The sequence below is a fragment of the Sebastes umbrosus genome, chromosome 5 (assembly GCF_015220745.1).
Source record: "Sebastes umbrosus isolate fSebUmb1 chromosome 5, fSebUmb1.pri, whole genome shotgun sequence".
NCBI classification, from domain to species: Eukaryota; Metazoa; Chordata; class Actinopteri; order Perciformes; family Sebastidae; genus Sebastes; species Sebastes umbrosus.
In genome coordinates, this window is record NC_051273.1 from 5,115,745 (window position 1) to 5,139,225 (window position 23,481).

Genomic DNA, 23,481 nt, shown 5'->3' on the forward strand with positions numbered 1-23,481 from the left:
ATAAAATGGTCATTGTAAGTACTTGAAGTGTAAAATATTTGCTTTTGTTTTTCATTTTACTGAGAAGAATCTGATGCGTCTGGGTCGTCATTGTGTCGTTTGCGTGCCATTTCACCTACAATCATGAACACGGAGCCCGGATTTATTAAACTTTTTAAAAACTTTATTTTCATCCACTTCATATAAATGAAATATAAAATGTTTAAAGTGTATACATGTTGAAAATAATACACTATATATTATTAAAGGAGAAGTATTTAAAACACACACAGTAGGTATGACAAGATTAAGAAGCCCTTATAAAGGGAATAAACAACTGTCAATATGACAAGTGATCGTATGGCATAGCATAGAAATATGTGATGATCCAGTGCATGATGGGAAAGATCATTAATCAGTGTTAAATACGGTCATGTTTGGTCCTCGGCTGTTTGAGACAGACTGATCTGCTTATTGCTTTATTGTGGCAGGCGCCATCTTCAGAAGAGTGGTCTTCACCGAGTTGTTTTGTCCCTTTGTGGACGTCCAGAACATCCTTTGTCTTTTGGACTTCTGTCGTCTGAGCACGCTCGGCCTTCTGGGATATCTGCCGTTGAGGTTTGATTCGCCACAACTACTGAACCACCAACCACCTGTAACAAAAGAGCATTTTTAGTTTCATTCTTCCTGATATTAATCCACTCAGACAGTTTGTGTATGTTGAGGATTCGGGGTCGATGAAGGCGTCGTACCTGAGTGTAGTTCAGCACAGTTGACGTCTGCAGCGAGGTCATTGTCGCTGTCGGCCGTGGAAAAAGGAAGACCAGATTCTCCGGTTGTCATTATAACCCCAGACGAAGACTCCTGCTCCAGGTGAAGGGCGAACTTCTTCTCTTCTCCATCAAGTTGAAGTCGATAACGAGCCTCCTGCTTCTGCTCTTCCGCCCAATCAGAGAGCTCAACCTGCAGGATGTACTGGCCTTGTCTGGAGAGGGAGTGGATGTTCTCCAGGCCCAACCAAAACTCTCCTGAAGGGATGAGAAATGTCACGATTAATTTTCGCCACTGAGGTTTAGTGATGCAGATATTTAAGGAACTCTTTTTGAGCCGGGTTTCTCACCATTCAGATTGCCGAAGCCTTTCTTGTAGCTTTCCCACAGCTGGTCAAAGTTCTGGGATCCATCGTGACGTTTCTGGATGACGGTCCATCCACCTTCTGCAGAGATAAAGAGAAAAGTTTGAGCTAAAGAGGCTCATATAACACAAACAATACTTTTATTGTATTGACGCTGTAGTTGAAAACTGTTCTCTTTGTCAGGATCAATGCGAGAGATGTTTAAATGTCTTAGGGATCTTATAACACTGATATGTGCAACCCTTTGAGTGTTTTTTTTTAGACTCTGTGATTTAAGCTATTGAGACCGGTGTAGTTTTGGATAAAAAGTTGCCTCGCTCAGCCTTCAGCAGTGTAACAGCGTTGTTGTATAATTTAAACCAGAGGACCTTTAGGGAAAGTTCCTGTCTGACTCACCTGAAGTCATTTCACAGAGGACATTGAAGGGCTGGGAGCTCTCTGGTTGGATCGTGTAGACGCCGCTGGCTCGCTGCCCTCGTTCAAACAGAGCTTGACAGTCTCTGGCCAAACCTGAGAAAAACCAGAACACAGAAAACTCTGATCAGATCACTGAGGTTTTTGTTCAGACTGAGGCAGCAGTCTGACAGTCAGTCGGGCTCAGGTTTTATTTTGGAATTTCAATTCAGTACATCTGCAAACATAGATGATGAATCTTTGGTTTTATTGCTGCTTTGTTATTCCTTGCTTGAACTTTCAGTGTCCTACGAACATACAGTACAGTAGGTGTGTTTAAAAGCTGCTGTCCTCATTTTCTCTTAATCTTTGGACTGTGTGTGAACTGCTCTGCCAGCGAGTCAAGTACTATAAAATCAGGTGCAAAGGCAAACCTTGTTTTGGTCTTGCGTCACTTTAGGATACACAAATAGCTCTTGTATCGGTGCACGCAGAGCTGTCAATCCTGTAAATTTGCTCTCTTGCTGCAAAAAGTGTTGCAACCTGAATGACGTTTGCTCTGGATTCACAACTATTTGATTTATTGTGATCTGTAGACGTGTACTTTCTCAGGTATTTGTGTTTCACCTCAAAATACTTGTATGTATTTGCCCAGAAAAGGAAGAATAGATGAGTGCAAAGGCTACTGACTAGTTAATTTTTCTAAGGCGGCTCAAGTTGTCAGCACTATAAAGGTTAAGCCTCTCACAACAGCTACCGGTCAAAGTCTTTTCATCACTCATTTAGATTATTTCCTTCCCCTCAGAGCGACTTTGTCTCCATCACTTTTTAACTATTTTAACAGTTTGTTTTCTTACCTGATGCGTCTCTGCTCTGCTCTGCTGGCTCTCCCCTCAGTGCCGTCTCTTCATCTCTCCGTCGGTGTGATTTCACTCTCTTTTGTGCAACCTGGTGGATCACAGAGCAGGGTCAAGAAACTATGATTAAAGAGGGATCATGTAGCTGAAAGGTCGCAGTTTTGTTCTCTCTCACCGGCTGAATCATACGAAGCCTTCTGTATATTTTAATGTGGTGTAACTCACCTTGCTCTGCAGTGTTTGCAGGTGCAGACTCTGCTTCTCCAGTTTGTCTTGTTGCTGCTTAATTTTCTCTACCAGCTGGTCAATGCGTCGGTTCTGAGCCGCTACCAATCTCTGGAAAAAATAAAACTTCTCGTTAGTTTCACGGCATCGTTGTATTTTCAGGGGTACAGCTTTGTGTTTATGGACTCCAGTGGTGACAATCCTTTAGAACATTTACTGGACTGTGTTTTCAGTTTTTATTTATCTCATAGCAGAACTACACATTTATCTTCCTGTGAGCTGAAACAACATCATGAAAGCAGTTTATTCTCTCACCTGGATAAATGAGACTCCTGTCTGATCACTGTTCTTGCTGTCGAGTGCCGGCCCTTTAAACACCTCATCCACCGTCTCTTCCAGTCTGTCCATCCTGGTGTGGATGTCCTCGCTCTGAGTCTTCACCTCCTCCACCTTCACCATCACCTCCTTGGCCAGCTCTGCTGCCATCCTCTCTCTCTCCTCCTCCACCTCTCTGCTTCTTGCCTTCAGAGCTTCATCTTGCTCCTGTTGCTTCCTCTCCAGTTCGGCCACCGTGCCGTTGAAGGCCTTCAGTTTGGCGTAGACGTCTCTCATCTGGGCTTTGGTCTTGTCCACGTGCTCCTTCAGACCCTGGCCCAGCTGCAGGAGGCCGTGAGCCACCACGTTCACGTCGTCCCAGGAGGCGTGTTTGTCCCGGCCAGGCAGAGCTCTTATGTCTGAGGGGAAAGCAGCTGCTGCGTGCACCAAAATGGTCAACAGGAGGATGAGAAGCAGTGGCATCTTCATCTTTGTGTCTGCTGTTTCTGCTTCAGTTTGAAAGCTGGTTCTGATGTCTGTCTCTGTCTTTGTTGTGTGCTGCTGAACAGCATTGTGAGGTTTTATAGCTCAGTGCTGCAGCAGAGGCCTCCTCTGATTGGCTGTTGAAGCTTGGAGGTGGGGACTGGTGGAGGCTGAGGGCGTGGAAAGTCTTCCATAGTATTCACCCTTATGAAGACTTGGATCATGATGCAATGCAGGTCTGAATTACTGATTAAACACTCAATGGTAGGGGAACGTGGCATGGATTCTCTTTTACTTTCAAAGCTCAAACTGAGCTTTTCTACCAAAGCACTTTGACGAATTCTACAAATCTGTATCTGATTTGTAGTTTTTGTGAAATAAGTAAAATATACATTTTTATTATAAATGTCTTACATGTAATTAGTCTTTTTTTCCAGCTGTGTACCTTGTAATTGCTATTCAAATACTCAAATATTCTGTGTAGGGCTGAAACTAACGATTATTTTCATTATTGATTGATTAACCATCTATAAAATATCAGAAAACTATGACAAATGCTCATCACAATATCCTCAATGACATCATTAAATATCTTTTTTTGTCTGACCAACAAATCCAAAACACAAAATGTTTAATTTACTATAATATAAGACCAATAATTTCACATTGAAGAGCCTGGAACCAGTAAATATTTGGGATTTTTGCTTGAAAAAGCACAAACGATTATCAAAAAAGTTGCTGACTAATCAATTAATTGACTTATCGGTGTAATTTCATGTAACATAATAACAATAATAATCAGGCTTCATTCTTCATATTCTGCTTGCATTAATACAACCTATAATGAAGTATTACATCTAACTCAAGCATGCATTTTTCATCCCTAAAGAAATCCTATTTTACATTCCCAACACACGGATTATAATAAAACACTATCTATTGTGTTTTCCATATTTCTATTTTATTCAAACCATTCACCCAAAAAGATTTATTCCCAGCATGTCTGTGTTTTGTGAGAATGCTGATTGATTGTAAAAATAGTGTAATTTTGTAGAAGGGTAAACAACGAGATATAATGACCAGATTTTGTATCTTTGTCCTCCACAAATAAAACACTGATAGTTGAATATTGTTGTTCATCTCAGTGAGTGAGGCGGGCGACGAAGCCGTGGGTCTTCAGCAAGAATCAGGAATGCTGGAGAACGTTCAAAGATGGAGGAGTCAGTGTGAGAAGTAGGGGAAAGTTCAACCCTCAGGCCTTTTTACACTCACAGTCCTGACAACTAAATCCAACAATCGCACACGCACGCACACACCCAGACACGAGACACAAGGCACGTGATGTACTGATGAGGTGCAGATGACATGCCAGACACTGAAACACACATATGCTGTACATTATGGCAAACCACAGCTTTGTGACATTTATTAGAAGAGCATTTTACTCTTCTAGAGAAGAGAGAATTACACATTGTGTTGGTTAGAATAAAAGGGAATTTCCCAGTGACGTGTGTTCTGTTGTCACCATAACAACTAACAATCGGCATTTTCTTTCGTACTAGTCAAATTACCACGGAAAACAGTTCATTGTCGGTCCTACTCCTATTTTATTTCTATGGTTTAGCATGTTTGCCATCTTAGTTTGATTCCAACATTTGCTAATTAGCACTAAACACGAAGTACAGCTGAGGCTGATGGGAAAATCAGTTTTATAAGTATTTTCTTATAAACCAAAGTATTGCAGAAATGATAACTTTGACCTGATGGTAGCATGGAAAAGTAAAGGGATTAATAAAGTTATTACTATTCATCTTGAGGGGAACATGAATGTGTGCATTAAGTTCCATGACAGTATATCCAATAATTGTGCAGACATTTTATTCAAAACCACAAATGTAAACTACATGGCAGCGCCAAATGAAAAGTCAGGATCACCAAAGTCATCAGAATTCATCCTCTGTGATCCGTGAATGTCTGAACCAAATTTCATGACAATCCATCCAATAGTTGTTGAGATATTTCAGTGTGGACCGACTGACAGACCAACAATGCGTCCGTAGAGCCACGCTGCTAGTGAAGCTGATAAACAACTACATGACAACAAATGTCAAGTAAAGAAAAGGTCATTGTGGTTAATGTTTGACTGTAGTCACTGATTAAGAGACTGTTGTTGTGGTGTCAAACTAAATAATAATAGAAACTAATAGAGAAACTAAACCTCAAATCCACCTCTGGAGTCGTTAATTATTCTCAACTTCTGACTCAGTACACAGACCAGGACTGAGCCTGTCAGGAGCCGGTGATTTGGAAGTTTAATGACTCAAAGTGAAACCAGACTGTCAAAAAAGGAACTATATATGCATGACATGTTGCACAGTTACCAAGTACAATAAGATGAAACAAAAACAAACATTGTCTCAAACATGAACCAGGTTACTTGATTTCATTTGTTGGTAATCCTAATATAGCCTCCATACATGTTTCTGCTTTGACATCAGTATTGTTTGTACTGTCATCATCTGATCTGTGGTCCACTGCACGTATCCTCTGCGCTGCATGCTGCCGTCCTGCACGTGTCCTGGAACCTCCTGCTCTCAGCTTACGTGAAGCAGAGCGCGTCTGTAGCTCTGTCCGGAATCAGCCGGATGAGGAAGTTTTACATCCTTACTTGGCTGTATCGGGACACAATGCTCGACTTGTAGATGTGGTTGTGTTTGGACGAGGCAGCTTTCATTTTCATGCCTTGGGCCCTGTTACAATAACAGCTGTTTCCTGTAAGTTGGAATAAATGTTCAGAGGATCAGAAACTAGAAGATCTGAGTGTTTGTATTTAAGTCACCCTCATCTAAATTTGTGGTGGTAGTCATCATAAAATGTTGTAACTAAACCCTCGGGCGGGATGTTAGACAGGAAACTGAAGGCGTTTTTTGAAACTGATTTTTTAAAAGTCAGTTTACTCATATTTTTATTGACACTGTCAGCAAATTATTGTTTCAGCCTAGGGCCTAGCTGGTGAACATAGCGGAGCATTTAGCAGCTAAAGAGCCAGATCTTTCCCTCAGGAGTTGATAGAGACCAAAAACAGAGCTAAAAATGAATATTGGACTTATATATTTCAGGTGGACACAAACACGACGACTGAATGATCATGTTGCTCCGTAACTGCTGGATGTGTAAATACTCAACAGCTTACTAACAAGCTCACCATATTAACTTTGTAAGTTGATAATTTGTCAGTGTTGTGCGCCCCACAAGTGATGCTCCACTGAATAAATGCCCTTTGAGTATAAAATGCTCAACCTAGACTTAAAGGTCCCATATTGTAAAAAGTGAGATTTTCATGTCTTTTATATTATAAAGCAGATTTAAGTGCGATATAAATACTGTTAAACTATCAAAATGCTCAATATACGGAGAAATACACACAGCCCGTATTCAGAAAATTGTGCGTTTGAAACAAGCCGTTAGGATTTCTGTCCATTTGTGATGTCATAAATATACAATATTTACCCATTACACGGTTTTAAACATAAACATTCTAAATATGTCCCAGTTTATTTCCTGGTTGCAGTGTATGTGAATGACATCAGCTGACAGGAAGTAAACATGGACCCAAGTTGTTGCCTAGCAACGCAATTCTGTTGAAATTCCGTTGAAATTCACTAAAACGGAGCGTTTCAGACAGAGGGTAAATACAGATACAGATACAGGTAAATACAAGCAGACAGTATGAGGAAAATCATTTTTTTTTAACATTACAGAATGTAAACATGTTCTAGTAGAAACACAAAATACAAATATGAACCTGAAAATGAGCACGATATGGGACCTTTAAAATGTGGCTATAAAAAGTTTGTCACTTCATTTGCGCCATCAGTTAAAACATTTTTAAATCAAATTTAAACACTAAACCCTGCACCTTTTCAGTGAGAGGAAATCTATTAAATAAAAGATTTTACATGTTTTATATGCTGTTAAAGGAACAGTGTGTAATATTCCGAGGGATCTATCTATCTATCAGAAATGGAATATAATATTCATAACTATGTTTTCATTGGTGTATAATCACCTGAAGCTAAGCTAACTTTTCGTTAGCTTAGAATGAGCCCTTCATATCTACATAGGGAGCGTGTCCTCTTCATGGAGTCCACCTTGTTGCTCTGCCATGTTTCTACAGTAGCCCAGAACGGACAAACCAAACACTGGCTCTAGAGAGAGACTTTAGTGTTTTTACGTTACCTGAAGGCCACCGTAGTTCTCTGACACACAAACTGCGGTAACGTGAGTAGCAGTGTGCAAAACCGTGGTATCGCATGCTGCCGTCTGACTTCCGTTGCTCCTAAAGTAGTTTTATTATGGTAAAGATGGCCTCTGAGTGAGGTGAACGGTGTTACCACGGTTTCGTACGTTTTTTTTACAGCTCACGTTACCGCAGACTTGGAAAGGGAGGGTTGAGCGGAGGGGTACTCAGCTGGTTGCAATCTGCAACCATACCACTAGATGTCGCCAAATCCTACAGACTGTAGCTTTAAGGTCTGTCACACTAAATATATTCCAGTTCAAGTTAGCCTTACATTTAATGAGAGTATGTCAAAGTTCAAATGTGGATGTTGATTGCAGTGATCTCCCTGGATATGTTTTAGGCTCTTAAATGATAATAATAAACATTTTACGCATGCATTTCTGTATCTGTGACTTGTATCTGAGGTGGATGACATTGAGCAGCAGATACCTGATAAAATGATAATATTGTCCCTAAACATCAGATTAACTGTGGTTATTTGCAGATTGTAAATCTCAACACATCACACTATGACATTAGTAGGAATTCAAGACAGTTGTCATCTTCCCTCTCATCCAGAAACATTCCTGAACTTTGGGGGCACTTTAACTATACAGATTACAACACCACGACATGTACCATCAGATCTGCACATGTACAGCACATGAGCTTCCACCGAGGGGAGGGAAGTGATGGTGGGAGTAGACTGTGTTTTTAGGCACCAGTGGGTTAGTGTGTGAAAGGTGAGGTGTTGTCACGTGTCTGGTGAATTGCATCAGCCTCACAGAAAAGATTCCCCGACTCTGTTTAGGATCAGACATGCTCAGCTGGAGGGCGAGACCAACTCGCTCCGGGCCCACAGCAACAAAAACATCCAGAAGAGCTGCAGCTGGATCAGGATTTATTTTTAACTTTTGTCCTGATCTTCAACCCCGTGTGTTTGTGGAGTCTTGATCAGTTACCTTAAAAAACCAACAGGGCCAATTCACAGAAACACAAGAAGAGGAAACCAAAACCATCAACTGAAAACCTAAAATTAGCAAAACAGAGATTTGAGATTGGTTTGATCGTTAGACATTTCAGATCATCACAGATTAAAAACTTTGTTTTTTTTTGTCAGATATTGGTGAAACTAGTGTCGTTGCCACAAATTTACACAGTCCTCCATTTCTGAGGTCCATCTTAATACTGCTTTATGCTTTACGTTTTGCATTAGCTCATGCATTAGCCGCGGCCGCAATGACGGCGGTTGTTGACCTTCCGCTTCAGTCAGCTTGGTTCACAGTTGGCTATCGTTCTTTCCCACGTGACCGCGTCATCAACTGTCCTCGGGGTTCCCCACCCACAACAGGATGTCCGATCATAAATATTGAACATTACTAAGCTAAGCTAACCAGCTGCTGGCTGTGGTTTCATATTTACCATACAGACACAAGAGAGGAATCAATCTTCTCATTTAACTCTCACTAAGAAAGTGAATGAGTGTATTTGCCAAAATGTCAAACTATCCCTTTAACCAAATCCCACGTTAAACTAGTTAGACAACATTTTACATTTTGATTTCCTTGAAGTTCATCACAGTTATGTCTAATTCCAGTCAGTGAGAGAGTTATCAAATCTTCTATTTATATATTTTCAACCAAAGGATACAAATCACCAGAAATCCTGTAAAAAATATTCTATAATTTACTTTTAAAGTTTCATACTTTTATTTATGTATTTGTTCATGAATCTATTTCGAACCGTTTTGGAAAGCAGTCTTCAGTCCTGGCTTGACTTTTCTCTTTTCTTTTTCAAAATAAGGGCGGCTGCCCAGTTCATTTGGCAGAAAAGAAAAGTGTGTGAAAGGTAACGTTTGTGTACGGTTTCATACGTTGATGTCATCGGGGATTCATAAAAGGCAGCTGTTTACAATTCAAAGGTTGATTCTCCATTCATTCACATGCATGACCTTTTACCCAGATTCCCCTCTCACAGCATCTGTATCCTGGTATTCCCGCTCGCTTTGAGACCTGTAGTCTTTTTCTTTTCTTTTTTTACAATCCGATTCTCTGGTTTGCACTTTAACCTAGAAAGCAGCGTCATATCCCCGAGGCATCCACTCCCTGATCAAAGAGTGTCACAGACGCAAAGGCATGTAAGTCAGAGGTGGGCTCTGTAAATACCTTTCCTCTTTTCTTGAGTGAGTTAATGAGGTTTTTACGGTTACTGTGAAACACTGAATGTAGTTTTATAGTGATTATATCAGCCCTTGAAGCAGAAAATCAATACTTGAGGTTCAGCATCCTGCATCTTAAAGTTTCATTATATTAAACTGTCAGTTAAATTATCTGTTACACTTAAAAAAAAGTACCATACAACTACTTATTATTTGTGTTTTTAGCAAATGTATCATTCTGTTTGTAATGCAGCTTTTCATGCTGTAGTGATGGCGATGTCAGGTCACCACTTTGATCCAGACTGATATCTCAACAACTATTGAATTGATTGCCTTGAAATCTCATTCAGACATTCATGATCCCCAGAGGATGAATCCCAGTGACTTTAGTGATCCTCTGACTTTTCCTTTAGCGCCACCAGCAGGTCAAAGTTTTCACTTATCCTGTGAAATATTTTGATATCTACTAGATGAATTGAAACAAAGTTTTTCATGGTCCCAGATGATGAATCTGAGGGTAAAGAACATCTTAATTTGTCCATTTTCATTTACTTATCTTTGTCTTAAACAAACGTTCGACCTCAACTTTTATCATTTTACAGTCTGGTTTTCTTTACAATGAGAGTTACAGCTTCACAAAGCTGCTGAAATGGTAGGCGGGGATGTACTTGAAACGAACTAGTTCGTACGACACGTTGTTCGACCATGTCTGCAGGTGTTAGTGTGTATATAGCCGTTGTGGACAGCAAATGTAAATGTCGGATTTTCGGTTTTGGAAAGATACAGAAGTTGTCGGAAGCGGTGTCTCCAGTCCCTTCTGTTCCACAAGCAATCAAACTGAAGGCTGTTTAAGACCAGAAGTTGTGTTTCACATGACACCTCCCTGTGTGAAGTCTTTCCCCTATATCCTGTCTTAATGGGATGTATATTTAATTTATGGGAGTGTCATCTTCCTCTAGCTTATAGGTCCATGTTGCTGTAAAGAGATTCAGGTTCACCTAAACTCAACCTTAACTTTGTGACTCTTGACTCTTACTTTTTTCCACCACGTCAATAAACCAGATAACTATTATTTGCATTACTAAACTTACATTTCTACCTTTTAAAAGAAATGATGCTGGTTCCTATTTTCAACATGAATGAATTGAACAGCAAATGTGCACCTGACAATCTGTCTAAACTTTCTCAGCGTCTCATTGCATGAAATATAAATAACTCGCCGACCTCTGCTCCATTTGTGAAAATAATACCCCGGTTGACCTTTTTTTGTTGTGGTATTAACCAGGAATTAACCTCTGCTTCAGTCCAGCTATTGACTCACATGGGCTTCTCTGGTTCAGTGCACCCACCCTCTCATTACTAAACGCTCTGCTTGGCCGTGACCTCCGCTGTGAGAGGGTCAAATCACTTCTATTACGCCGTTCACCTTTTACCCAGAAACCGAGAGGAAACCCTGAAGCTTGTGAAAATTAAGAGAAAAAGTTAACATGCTCCGTCCAAATGACGTTATCTGTAAGCACATGTATAGACGGATTTCTGATTGATGATTGTGGGATTTTCCCTCAGCAGTTAGTTATCATTTCTTTATTGTTTTATAGTTGTTGTTTTGAGAAAGTAATCAGGATTCTCGTCGCTTCTTCTGTTGTTCTTTTTAACATGAACTACTGCTAACTCACAAGGCATTTCTGATCTTTGTACACAAACATGAGTTTTAATACAATGTGCAATGAAAATCAAATCTCACATTAAACTTGGATATCTAATATTTAATTAAACACGGACATATGCTGATCTAATGTATTGGGTTGAAGCCTTAATACATTCTCAATTAATTCCTTTGTATATTATGTACTGCTGAAACAAGTAAATTGGCAGGAAATTATCACCCACTATTGATTATCAGTTAATCTTTTGAGTCATTTATCAAGCAAAAATGCCAGGATTGTCCTCGATCCTGTTGTCTGATTGAGTTTATCCAATGAGAGAATTTGCAGCTTTTCTCTGTTCTGTATCGTCGTAAAATGAATAAGTTTGGGTTTTGAGAATGTTGGCCGAACAAACAATATGTCGCCTCTGGGACATGTGTAGGCCTTGAAACTAATGCAAATGTGTTTATGACTTCTTCCTGTTTGGCCTCGCTTGCACTTTCCTTGAGGCCCGCAGTAAAGAAAACATGTTTTGCTGCCAGTGTGTCTGGACTTTGATTCCTACTCAGGGAACGTGATGGACAGGTATCCTCCTGTCTCCATCCTGTCCGTTCCACTCGCTGCTCAGCGGGGAAATGATTTTTTGTTCTGAGAAAGAGCTGCTGGCATTTGGCCTCCAACTCTGGTTTTCCTCTCGGTCGCTCACTGTGTACAAAGGTTTCTACAAAGTTACCATGACAGAATGATAGAAGTAAAGGGTCAAAGACACACAAATAGAGGTGTAAGATGTCACGTGTGAGCAGAGAATAGTGTAAATAGTAAACAGAGCAATGCACCCTTTTCTTTACAAAGAAAAGCCAGTACAATGAATAATCTTTTGTCTTAGTTTAGTCTAAAGATCTACTGTGTTTTAAAAGAAATTTCAACATTCTATACTATGACTTTTTTAATGACATTTTTCGACATACTATACCATGACTTTTTTTTCAAAATAATTTTTCGACATACTATACAATGACTTTTTTTCATAAAATTTTCCAACATTTTATACTATGACATTTTTTCATGAAATTTTATAAACATGCTATTCTATGACTTTTTTCAAAATAATTTTTCAACATACAAAGTCATGACTTCTTTTCTTGAAATTTTTCGACAAGCTATATTATGACTTATTTTCATGAAACTTTTTCGACATACTATACCATTACTTTTATTCCATGAAATTTTATAAACATGCTACTCTACGACTTTTTTTCAAAACAATCTTCGACATACTATATTGTGAAATTTTTTCATGAAATTTTAGACATACTATACAATGCCTTTTTTTTCATGAAATTTTTCAACATACTACTATGACTTTTTTTTCATGAAATTTTTCGACATACTATGACTTTTTTTTCATGATATTTTTCGACATAATATACAATAACTTTTTTTCAAAAAAAATTTCAACATGTTTTACTATGACTTTTTTTCATGAAATTTTTCGACATGCTATACCATGACTTATTTCAAAATAATTTTTTGACAAACTATAGTATGATTTTTTTTTCATGAAAATTTATAAACATGCTATTCTATGACTTTTTTCAAAAAAAACTTCGACATGCTATATTATGACTTTTTTTCATGAAATTTTGCGACATACCATACTATGACTTTTTTTCATGAAATTTTATAAACATGCTATTCTATGACATTTTTCCATGAAATTTTTCGACATGCTATATTATAACTTTTTTTTCAAAATAATTTTTCGACATACTATACTATGACTTTTCATGAAATTTTATAAACATACTATACTATGACTTTTTTTCATGAAGTTTTTCAACATACTATACTATGACTTTTTTTCATGAAACTTTTTCGACATTCTATACTATGACTTTTATTTTATGAAATTTTATAAACATGCTATTCTATAACTTTTTTTCAAAACAATCTTCCACATATATCATGACTTTTTTTCATGAAATTTTGCGACATACCATACTATGACTTTTTTTCATGAAATTTTATAAACATGCTATTCTATGACATTTTTCCATGAAATTTTTCGACATTCTATACTATGACTTTTTTTCATGAAGATTTATAAACATGCTATTCTATGACTTTTTTCAAAAAAAACTTCGACATGCTATATTATAACTTTTTTTTCAAAATAATTTTTCGACATACTATACTATGACTTTTCATGAAATTTTTCGACATACTATACTATGACTTTTTTTTTTCAAAAAATGTCAACATGCTATACTATGACTTTTTTTCAAAATAATTTTTCGACATACTATACCATGACTTTTTTTTCAAAATCATTTTTCGACATACTATACAATGACTTTTTTTCATGAAATTTTTCATCATACTATACTATGACTTTTTTTCCATGAAATTTTCCGACATTTTATACTATGACTTTTTTTCATGAAATTTTTATAAACATGCTATTCTATGACTTTTTTTTAAAAAAAAACTTCGACATGCTATATTATGACTTTTTTTCATGAAATCTTTCGACATACATATAGAGTATTTCGAAAAAAATCATTGTATAGTATGTGGAAAAAATAAAAAAGTCATAGTATAGTATGTTGAAAAAAAAGTCATTGTATAGTACATCGAAAAAATTTAAAAAGTCAGTCTAGTGTGTCGTAAAAAAGTCATATAATGGCATGTCGAAAAGAAAATCATATGATAGCCGCGAAATATTTGCATGCGGGTATTATGCATTTTTGTGTTGTTTATTCTCCACGCCCCTAATGTGTAAAGGCCTTTTACTTCACTGGCAGAGGCGATAATTAGAAAGGCCAAAATTCAGATTCTCAATCTAAGCAAGCAAATTGCAGATGAATATTATTTAATTATTTGGTACAATGATGGATAAACTCTTTAAGGTTCAAGGTTCAGCTTTATTGTCATTGTACAATACAGGGTTTGCACAATGAAATGCAGTTGTAGCCCCCTCCATGCAAAACACACAGAAAATGTATAAACAAATATTCAAATATTTAAATTAGTATAGAGGATCAGGCAATTAAATAGAACAAAAGTAGCTTTAGTAGTGGTAATAAGGAAGAAACTAAACTAATTTAATTAAAATAATATGACTGTCAATGTTTTTCTTATGCTCACTTATTTTTGCATTTTAAGTAAATTTTTAAAAAGTACGCAGTTGCAGTAATTTGGGATTTAGCTTGCAGACGTAAAATAAGGTTTGAGAGGATGAGGATGTGTCCATGTCTCTTGGGTCTGATTTAATTCACTGTGAGTATGAGCCTCTGGACCGGATGTCAAGCCGACCTGCAGGAAAGAGAAGCCATACAATGTTTCAATGCTTCCACCTGATTGCAGCTTCCTCCATCTGTACGGTCCATCAGAAAACTCTCCTCGTGCAGACTGCTGCACACTTGTCAGGGTCACTTGAGGTGTAATTTCAGTGGGCAAACAGCTTAACAGCAGCAGTCATTCCAGGACACAAAATTGTGTATTCTAAAGTGGCATGAAAAATGAGGCCGGATTTTGTACATTTACTTACTGAAGGTAAAAATAAAAATACCACTATTAAAAAATAAACTTTTCCCTGTTAAAGTACAGACGTAGTAGTAAAATGTACTTAAGTACTACTTCAATACTTACTAATAACTACTAAATATATTATGAAGTAATAATGGGATAGTTCAGTGTTTTTTCATAATTTGCTACTAAAATGATAAAAACTAAATTTAAAACATTCACGCATGTGTTCATTATTTGCATTTAAAAGATGCAAAAAAACCCTCATACATTTAAAAAGATGCTTGGAATTTAAATTTGGTTATTTTATAAAGGCTTTAAATAATTTTTTGTTATTAAATTTGCAATTGTTTCGTCTACCTATTATCTTTTATGTATTTGTCTCCTGCTTTAACATTTACTGTTTCTTTAGAGGTGCTAAATGCAAGATTAGGAGCATTTCTATTGCCTCTGCTTAGCTGTGTTGAGTCCACCAACTCCTGAGGGAAATATCTGGCTCTGTACAATCACTCTTCCTGTCCTGTCTCTGGTTGTGTGCGTGGTGTTTTGACAACGTCATCTTGATCAAAGTTTCTGCCAGGTCATGGCGACATGCCAATCACTGCATTGTTCCTCTGGTCCGCGGAGAGCCGAGCTTTCCTGTCTGACGACTCTTCAGAATAAAACACCTGTATACTGGGGTGTATTTTATTCACATTACTTCTTTTGTAACAGCAAGATAAAAAAAAGAAAAGCTGGTCATCAGTTGAATTGATGTGAATACAAATCATCACGGCTTTTGTTTCTCATTACTTACTTAAAGGTGCTAAATGCGAGATTAGGAGCATTACTATTGCCTCTGCACAGCTCTCAACATGGCAACAGCTGAGCTGGCAGCTCGTAGCTAACGGTGCTAACAGCGCTAATAGTGAAAACAACAGCAAACACTGCTGACGGAGCAGTTTTAACCAGCGGGGGGAACCAGAGGGTGGGTGCTACGCTTCCGCAATGATATCAGCTGTAACCGCCTTATGAGAGCAGTACAGGGTGGCGACTGTGAGCTAGCCAATGGTGCACGCTCACATGCACTAAAAGCATGCACGGCCGGCCCGGCTATGTCAACAAAGCGCGGAGAAGCTCGGATTACAACACAGTGGGAGAGCGACTTCATTCTCAGCTCAGGTAGATATTACTCCTCTAGAAAATAGTTGTTTGCTGCTATATTAATGCTCTAAAATTTCTATTTTACTTTTGTGCCACTGAAAAGTTCAAACTAAAATCAGAAGAAGTATAAGGAGTCAATTGAAACAATATGAACCCTTATTTAAAAAAAAAAAAAAAAATACTTTTTCTGAAGCTTTCAATCTTGTGTCACAGTGGAGTTTGTTTCAGTCATGTGATAACAGGTGGTAGCATAACACCTTTTGCCTTAGTTTGAGGAAAAAAAAGTCCACTTACTAGTTTTGTCCTAGCTTTCAATCACATCTCATGGGCTTCCTCAGCATATAGAGCGTCCGTCATGTGATAACAGCTGGTATTATAACCAATTTTTCTTTTCAAAGGTGGTCTTTGGCATTAAATGTGAATGGCCTTGTTGATCAAACTCAATCCACCGAGGAAGACATTGAGGAAGAACATGAGATCTGGTTGAAAGCTCATGAAAAAAGCTAGCAAGTGGACCTTGAGTTCAGATTATTTTTTTCCAAAGTCAATATGAACCTGATATTAACTTTCACTCCGAACAAAAATAAGACAGACCTAATAAATCCTTTAACTCTAAAGAGATGTTAATATAGTTAGTATATAAACTGGGATGTGAATCGAACATGAGTCTTATTAAATGCCTTTAAAAGTAAAAAAGAAACAGCTTCAGTCAGAGGCAGTGGAAACTGAAACTAAATAAAAACATCCCTGTATCTCTAGTTGTTTCCCAGAGCAACAGATACAAAGCAGATGCTCAACAGTTTAACTTCACAGCAGCATAATACAGTTATTGTTTATAGATCAGTTTTAGATTTCTAATTCTAATAACGTTTTGACTACATTTACTGTCTGTAACAAAAGTTAGTGGTGGAAGAATAGTCTAATAATATCTTTTACATAAAAGATGATGACTGATGATGACACCTACAGTAAGCAGCATTTCACTGTTACAGCTGGTGGGGGTGGAGCACATTTAGCTATATACTTACATACTTTACTTCAGATAAATGTAGTGAAGTAATAACAATAGTTCCCTCTGAAATGTAGAAGTATAAACTATTCAATTGAAAGTACCTCAAAATTGCACTTGAGTAAATGTACTTACTTTCCAGCACTGTTAGACAGTAATTTGTGTGCACTATCTATCATATATCTATCAATACCCACCACCCTCTTCACAGCACACTCACTCAGCAGAGGAGTAGTATATTTATAATTTATAATATTTATATATAATCTAGTAGATTCAGTGGCAGGCTGCTGTCTCAGTCCTGCTCAACGGACAGACTGACTATAACTGACTATTAGGCAGACACACTGACTCTCTGCTGCCACACATGCTCAGTGTGGCGGCCACTAGGCTGCTGGCTGCTGATCACTGGCTATACTAGCCATAGCACTGATGCTATTTGTATTTGTATTCGAATTATTATTGTTTGTGTAGTTTACATTATTTACATACTCACCTGAGTACTTGACTGCTGGAAACTGTATTTCATTCATATTATATATATATATATATATATACATAACATTTTTTGAATAAAGTTTTTTAATTTAAAAAATTAAATCCCAAATAAATCTATATCTTTCAACTTCTGTTTAAAAGAAATCAAAAAGACCTTTTAAACAACACCATTGAAAAAAATAAATACAAAATATTTAAAGTGTTATTTACATAAATGGAAATTTAGGGTTAGGGTTTGGGACAGCCACTTCCCAATAGAAAGTACCCTATAAATTATGATTTCGTTTATATTTAGCTTATTACTATGTGATTCAATGCATTAGGTTTAAATAGATCATAACACAATCTTACTAAATATCATAAATATTTTATTTTATTTTACTTCATTCTATTAGATTTTATTCCATTTTATCTATCTATCTATCTATCTATATATATCTATCTATTCATCCATCCATCTATCGTAGTGTTGGTTTCCTGTTCATAAATCCTGACTGCCTTCAATGTGAAAGACAACAGCGTCCTCAGCTGCTCAGTGGAAGATAATGTAGTTTCTGATACTTTATTATTGTAGGCTCAGCTGTTTATTTCCACATTATCAAGTACATTTTTGTCTGTAACTGTGACTAAAACATTTATTTTTTAATTGTGAGAGCGCTGGTTTGATGAAACACAATGTTATTATATATTTAGACTCTAAACTATTATATATATGTGCTGAACTAAACTTTGACTAAACTGATGAACAAGCCCCGCCCCCTCTGTCGTCACCAGCCAGACGTTCTGGAACTCGTTCCTCATTGGAGGATTCAGCTGTCTGTCATTGATTCCTTCGAGCTGTAATCAGCAGCTAACTGAAGAAAGCTGGTCAGAGTCAGCAGTCAGACAGGAAGTGACCGGATCAGACAAGATTCTGCCTTCATAATAAAAGCACAGAATGGGTAAATTGAAAGATATACTAAAATGTAGTCTATTATGGTTTAAACAAAAATACTTTACATACACAATTTGTCTTGTTGTCATATTATATATATATGTTATATGTATATTTGTTTTTGTATTCTGGGGTTATCGTTCCTATGCAGAGGGTAGTTTAGTTTATTTATTGACTACACTGAAGGCTTTTTATATTTTAATAATTTATTTATTATTTTGTACTGTAATTACCTTATGCATTTTCTACCTTTTTTCTTTTCTTAAAGCTGACTCGGTGTAAACTGCTCAGAATTCCAATGTACTTATAGGTGCAAATGGTAAATAAAACTCTTGAATCTTGAATCTTGAATGTCATTGCCCTGTTTGTCTTGGCCTAAAACAGCCTAAAAATACTACTACATTACTGGCCATGCAGTTAAAGGACGATGCATAATTAATTTTTATATAGATAGATAGATACTTGATCGATCCCGAAGGAAATTTAGGCATCCAGTAGCTTAAACAACACATCCAACACCAGTACACCTTAAAATTAGATAAAATCCAATAGAATAAAGTAAAATGAAAATAGGATAACATAAGTACAGCAGTGAAGTGACAGTGTGCCAATGGTAGTGCAAATAGTGCAAGAGTACTGAATAAAGTAGTGTAAAAATAAATTTATTTTTAATGTAGAGTTATTTTGCACTAACCATATAATGGTTGTCCGTGTTTGCAATTAGGTACATTCGTGGAATGTAATTAGCAATGTGCAATACTCTTGGCATGTTATACTATTTATACTTTATTCTTTTATCTCTTCTTGTTTTTATTCTTGTATTTATAGTTTTTATTTCAAATATTTGTATTCTTGTACTTTTATTGATCTTGCACCTCCCCGTATGCCACCTACTGTGTTCCCTCTGTCATTGATGATTGTGCAGTATGAATGTGTATATGTCCCGGTGGACTGCAGAAACTGAATTGCCCTTCGGGGATAAATAAAGCTATCTGTATCTGTGTAATGTATGCTTTATGTATTCTTAATTGATCCTACAGTCCAGGCAACAACAGAGCGCTCCAGGGATGACGTATTTTTGTAGGCCAACCAGGAAGTTAGCATCGTCCTGGTTCCCTAGACAAAAAGCCAATGGGATTTTAGGATTAAAGGTAATAATTATAGTTAGAATAATTATAAATAATAATAATTATAGTTTGAAAAATTTTGTAAAATTTAATTAGAGTATATATGGCTCAATAAGGAAGCTAGTTAATAATTAATAATTGATTTATGGAGAAGTGGTGGGATTAAATAAGTTTATACTTCTTCTCACTCCTTTTCGAATATGTAAATCAAGGCATCAAAGTGTTTGACAATTTGTTTTTCTTATGCTTTTCATTGTATGTAAATACTACTTGTTTCTGACTGTCTACTTGTTGGTATGATCATTTTCTTTTTCTTTATTTTTTCTTTTTCTTTATTTTTTGTATTCTACATGTTCAAAATAAATTTTGAAATGAAAGTATTTCAGAAAATTATTAACAAATACAAATAGTGCAAAAGATTAAATACTGCGTAAAGTACTAGATTACTTTAGTGGTTATGTACAGTATGCATGTATACAGTATATGCAGGATTTTTTTCCTGATTGATAGAAAGTTAAACTAATAGATCTCATATCAACCCCCACAAAAAAACCCAACAACAACAAACAAAACAAATCAATAAAAATAATGCAACCGTCTTCAGCACTGCAGTATTATTTTGAAATCCCAAACCGGAAACACATGTTACATGTTTTGTAACTTTGTAGCAGTCAGAGGGGTAGGAGGTTTTTTTCATCTTCTCCTCCCAAACTTTTCTTACCTTCTCAGAAAGTCATGACAAGTCTCAGTGAGACTGGACGGAGAGAAGCCAGAAGGTAAGACACACATGATACTGATACTTATTGATTAGCTGATTGATTATTGCCTGACTGATGACTGATCCGTGAGCTAACAACAGAAACATTTACATCACATGTGTTTTAATAATCAGCTTCCTCAAAGTGGTGAATTATTGATCTCAACTATCTCTGCAACGCATGTAAGAAATACTTTAATATCTTTATTAGATAATTGTTGTCTGCAGTAAATCTGTGTTGTTGATGCTCCTGTATATCTCCAGGACTTTGTGTCCTACTATGTGTTTATCTTATTGTGCTTTATAGTGTTTTAAACTTCCATGAATGTCACCAAAATCCTTTAATATCTCAATAGAGACATATGATTTCTATCTTTAAAGTCATAGGTCTACCTTATATGTCAATTTAGACATTTTATAGCCCTAAAAAGTGACTTATATTATTGTTAATACAGGTTTCAATTTGTTATGGATTTTCTTAATCATATATCCTAATATTTTGACCCTATGACTCTCTCAGACATAATATTTTTCACTACTTTTTGAAGGAATCGCCAAACCAAAGGTCCTTTTCTATACTTAAAATGTAACTAGTCTGTCTAAAAACTGGTGTTTTGGGGGTGTCCTAGTCTGAGAAGTATAATGTGATTTAATAATTTCAGATATTGATATTCTCAACAGATATAGATGCAGTGTATTAGTGCCTTTGTGATCATATTTGTGTTGTTGTTGCTTCACAAATCAGTGCATATTTAAGAAGCATCTTAAAACCCTTTTGTTTCCCTTTGGTTTTATACCTTGTTTATTTTGTGGTTTGTACAACTCTGCATGAATTCTTGTCTCTTTTATCTCCTTCTCCAACTCCTTCCTTTTCTTTCTTCCATAAAGCACTTTTGTTTTGGAAAGTGCCTCATAAATAGTTTATTTGCTATAATTGATAGAGCAGATATAGAAGAAATATCTCCCAGATGCTGTTGTGGGTGAGGCTGCTACATGGGATGGAAATCCCCCCTCCACATCCTCTATTGTCAGAAGTGTTGAAGCCTGGTTGGTAGAGACCCAAAACAGAGCTAAAAGAGTTCATATTGGACATTATTCATCAGGTGGCTATGAACACAACTCTGTAACTATTGGAGTGGTAAAAAAGCAGCTATTTGCTAACAAGCACAAAAAATAAACTTAAAAAAGTGATGACATGTCAATGTTGTGTTCGCAACCTGTTTCCGTTGCCCCATAAGTGGCCACAACAAGTCGGTTATTGAAGGTTTAACCATTGTTAAACTATAGCCATATTGTAGCTGCCACATGCAGATACTGTAGAACAAAATCATTTAAAAATATATTGGCGTTAGATGTTAAAGAAGGTAATATAGTGCTACAGGAATGAGTCCCAAAACCCAGAAATTAGTTAGTATTTTAACACTTCCTGTTCCCTCGTCTTGAAGTCAATGGGTTTTTAGTTAGAAACTAAACTAGCATTTCGTTGCCTGAAATAAGATCAGTGGTTAACACAAGCTGAAGAGATTTTAGCGTTTTTTGCTACGACATAAAATACATCAATAAATACTAATTGTGTCTTTAAAAAGGCGGCTACTAACTAGTAGCTTAATGAGACTAAATGTCATCACCGACTCATCCGCCTTTACAGCCTTGTTGTTTATACTCACGGTCATGCGACCTTGGTGTAGTTCGTTTATAGCCTAACGTTAGCTTTTTACTTCTGGCGATTGCATTAACACTTCAAAAATCATAAAGAGGTGTTAATTTGTGAAGATTATCTTGCTGAACAAAATGTGTAAATATCATAAATGTTTGATTGCCACAGAGCTTATTTTCTGCAATAATCCAAAAGCCACTGGAAAAATCCCATTGGCTTTTTGTTGGCCTACAAAAATACGTCATCCCTGCAGCGCTCTATCACAACCTCAGATTACTGGGTTTTAAGAGTGGAAGAGTTTGTTAAAAGGAAGCTGCACATTTTATTTTAACTACAAGTTTGATTGCGCGTCCAGTTTGATGGTTGATGGTTGCTACTGGTTACGGAGAGCGTTTCCAGCTCAAGTAATGAAAGTTTTGTTTCTTGTTTATGAGTGAGCTTAAATTTGATTGTAACCTTTGAGAAAGCGGGGAATCTATTGACTGGTTTGGGAATAAGTGTGAAGAATATGGAACAATCTGATTGGATAAAAGCTAAAGGGAAAAAATGAATGTTTATATATTTTAGTTAGGAATCCAGATGCGGTGGCCTTTTTGTTGAACTTTCATTTTAGTGTCTTCTTGTAAAACGAAACAGAAATTAAATCTAAATACGCAGTTTTAAATGGCTACTGTCTTCTTAACTGTAATCTCATTTTCAGATGGAGGTTGTGTCTTAATGTTGCTTTTGAAATATAACTAAGGCAAAGAAATTTCCTAACTTGATAACCACAAGATGATTTGCTGCACAAGGATGACTTGAGTATGCAGAAACTTTAAATTAGTATTTATCTCTCAACAACTTTGTGACCCGGGGGTAAAGTGTTTTTCTGCAACAGGACTCTGGGGTTTGACTTACTGCTGTCGCCTCAAAAATAGATTGACTGTAAGTTTAGTTGGAGGTGTCGGGAGGTCAGTGTTACACTCTGATACTAGTCTGGATATTTAATATCCTGGTCCTGTCATTTTATTCTTTTATACACACTTCCTAATTCATGTGTTCTCATGTTGTTTACACCTAAAATCAGAAGGACAGTTTATTAAATTAAAACTGAATTCAATTTGGGTGTGTGCTCATACTCATAAGCTTGATAAGATGCATGCTGTCGTATTTTTAGCTCTATTACGAGTGGTTTTAATTTTAGCGCCTCCAGACTGTGAGGTACTCCTGCAGTGACATGATGGGCAAAGAGAAAGCTGGACTCACCAGCATTTTTTCACAGGTAATCTTGTGGGTTTGCAATCCAAAATAACCCATATATTAATATTTAATCGCTGCTGTGTGCACAAGCAGTTTAACAGTCTCATTCACCATCT

At 36.7% G+C, this 23,481-nt stretch overlaps 2 protein-coding genes across 4 annotated transcripts in view; one reads left to right on the plus strand and one right to left on the minus strand.

The window, feature by feature from the left end:
• Positions 1 to 53: 53 nt before the first annotated feature.
• On the minus strand, positions 54 to 3,474 carry LOC119489034 (angiopoietin-related protein 4-like). 2 transcript variants are annotated; one of them, XM_037771164.1, is made up of 7 exons: positions 2,910 to 3,474; positions 2,590 to 2,705; positions 2,365 to 2,455; positions 1,511 to 1,624; positions 1,100 to 1,195; positions 732 to 1,007; positions 54 to 632 (listed from the first exon to the last, which is right to left on the minus strand). In XM_037771164.1, exons 1-7 carry the CDS (start codon positions 3,391 to 3,393, stop codon positions 451 to 453), a joined length of 1,359 nt encoding a protein of 452 aa, XP_037627092.1. In that variant the 5' UTR covers positions 3,394 to 3,474; the 3' UTR covers positions 54 to 450. The 2 variants fall into 2 exon arrangements, with proteins under 2 accessions (XP_037627092.1, XP_037627091.1); XM_037771163.1 differs by having other exon boundaries at positions 2,590 to 2,700; positions 2,905 to 3,472.
• Positions 3,475 to 20,358: 16,884 nt separating this feature from the next.
• kank3 (KN motif and ankyrin repeat domains 3) overlaps positions 20,359 to 23,481 on the plus strand; it is a 33,071-nt gene continuing 29,948 nt past the window's right edge. Inside the window, exons 1-2 of one of the 2 annotated variants that reach the window (XM_037769769.1) lie at positions 20,471 to 20,488; positions 20,605 to 20,652. The gene's annotated coding sequence lies outside the window, so the exon portion shown is untranslated. Of the gene's footprint in view, positions 20,489 to 20,604; positions 20,653 to 23,481 lie in introns of both variants that reach the window. The other variant, XM_037769767.1, reaches the window with a different exon arrangement.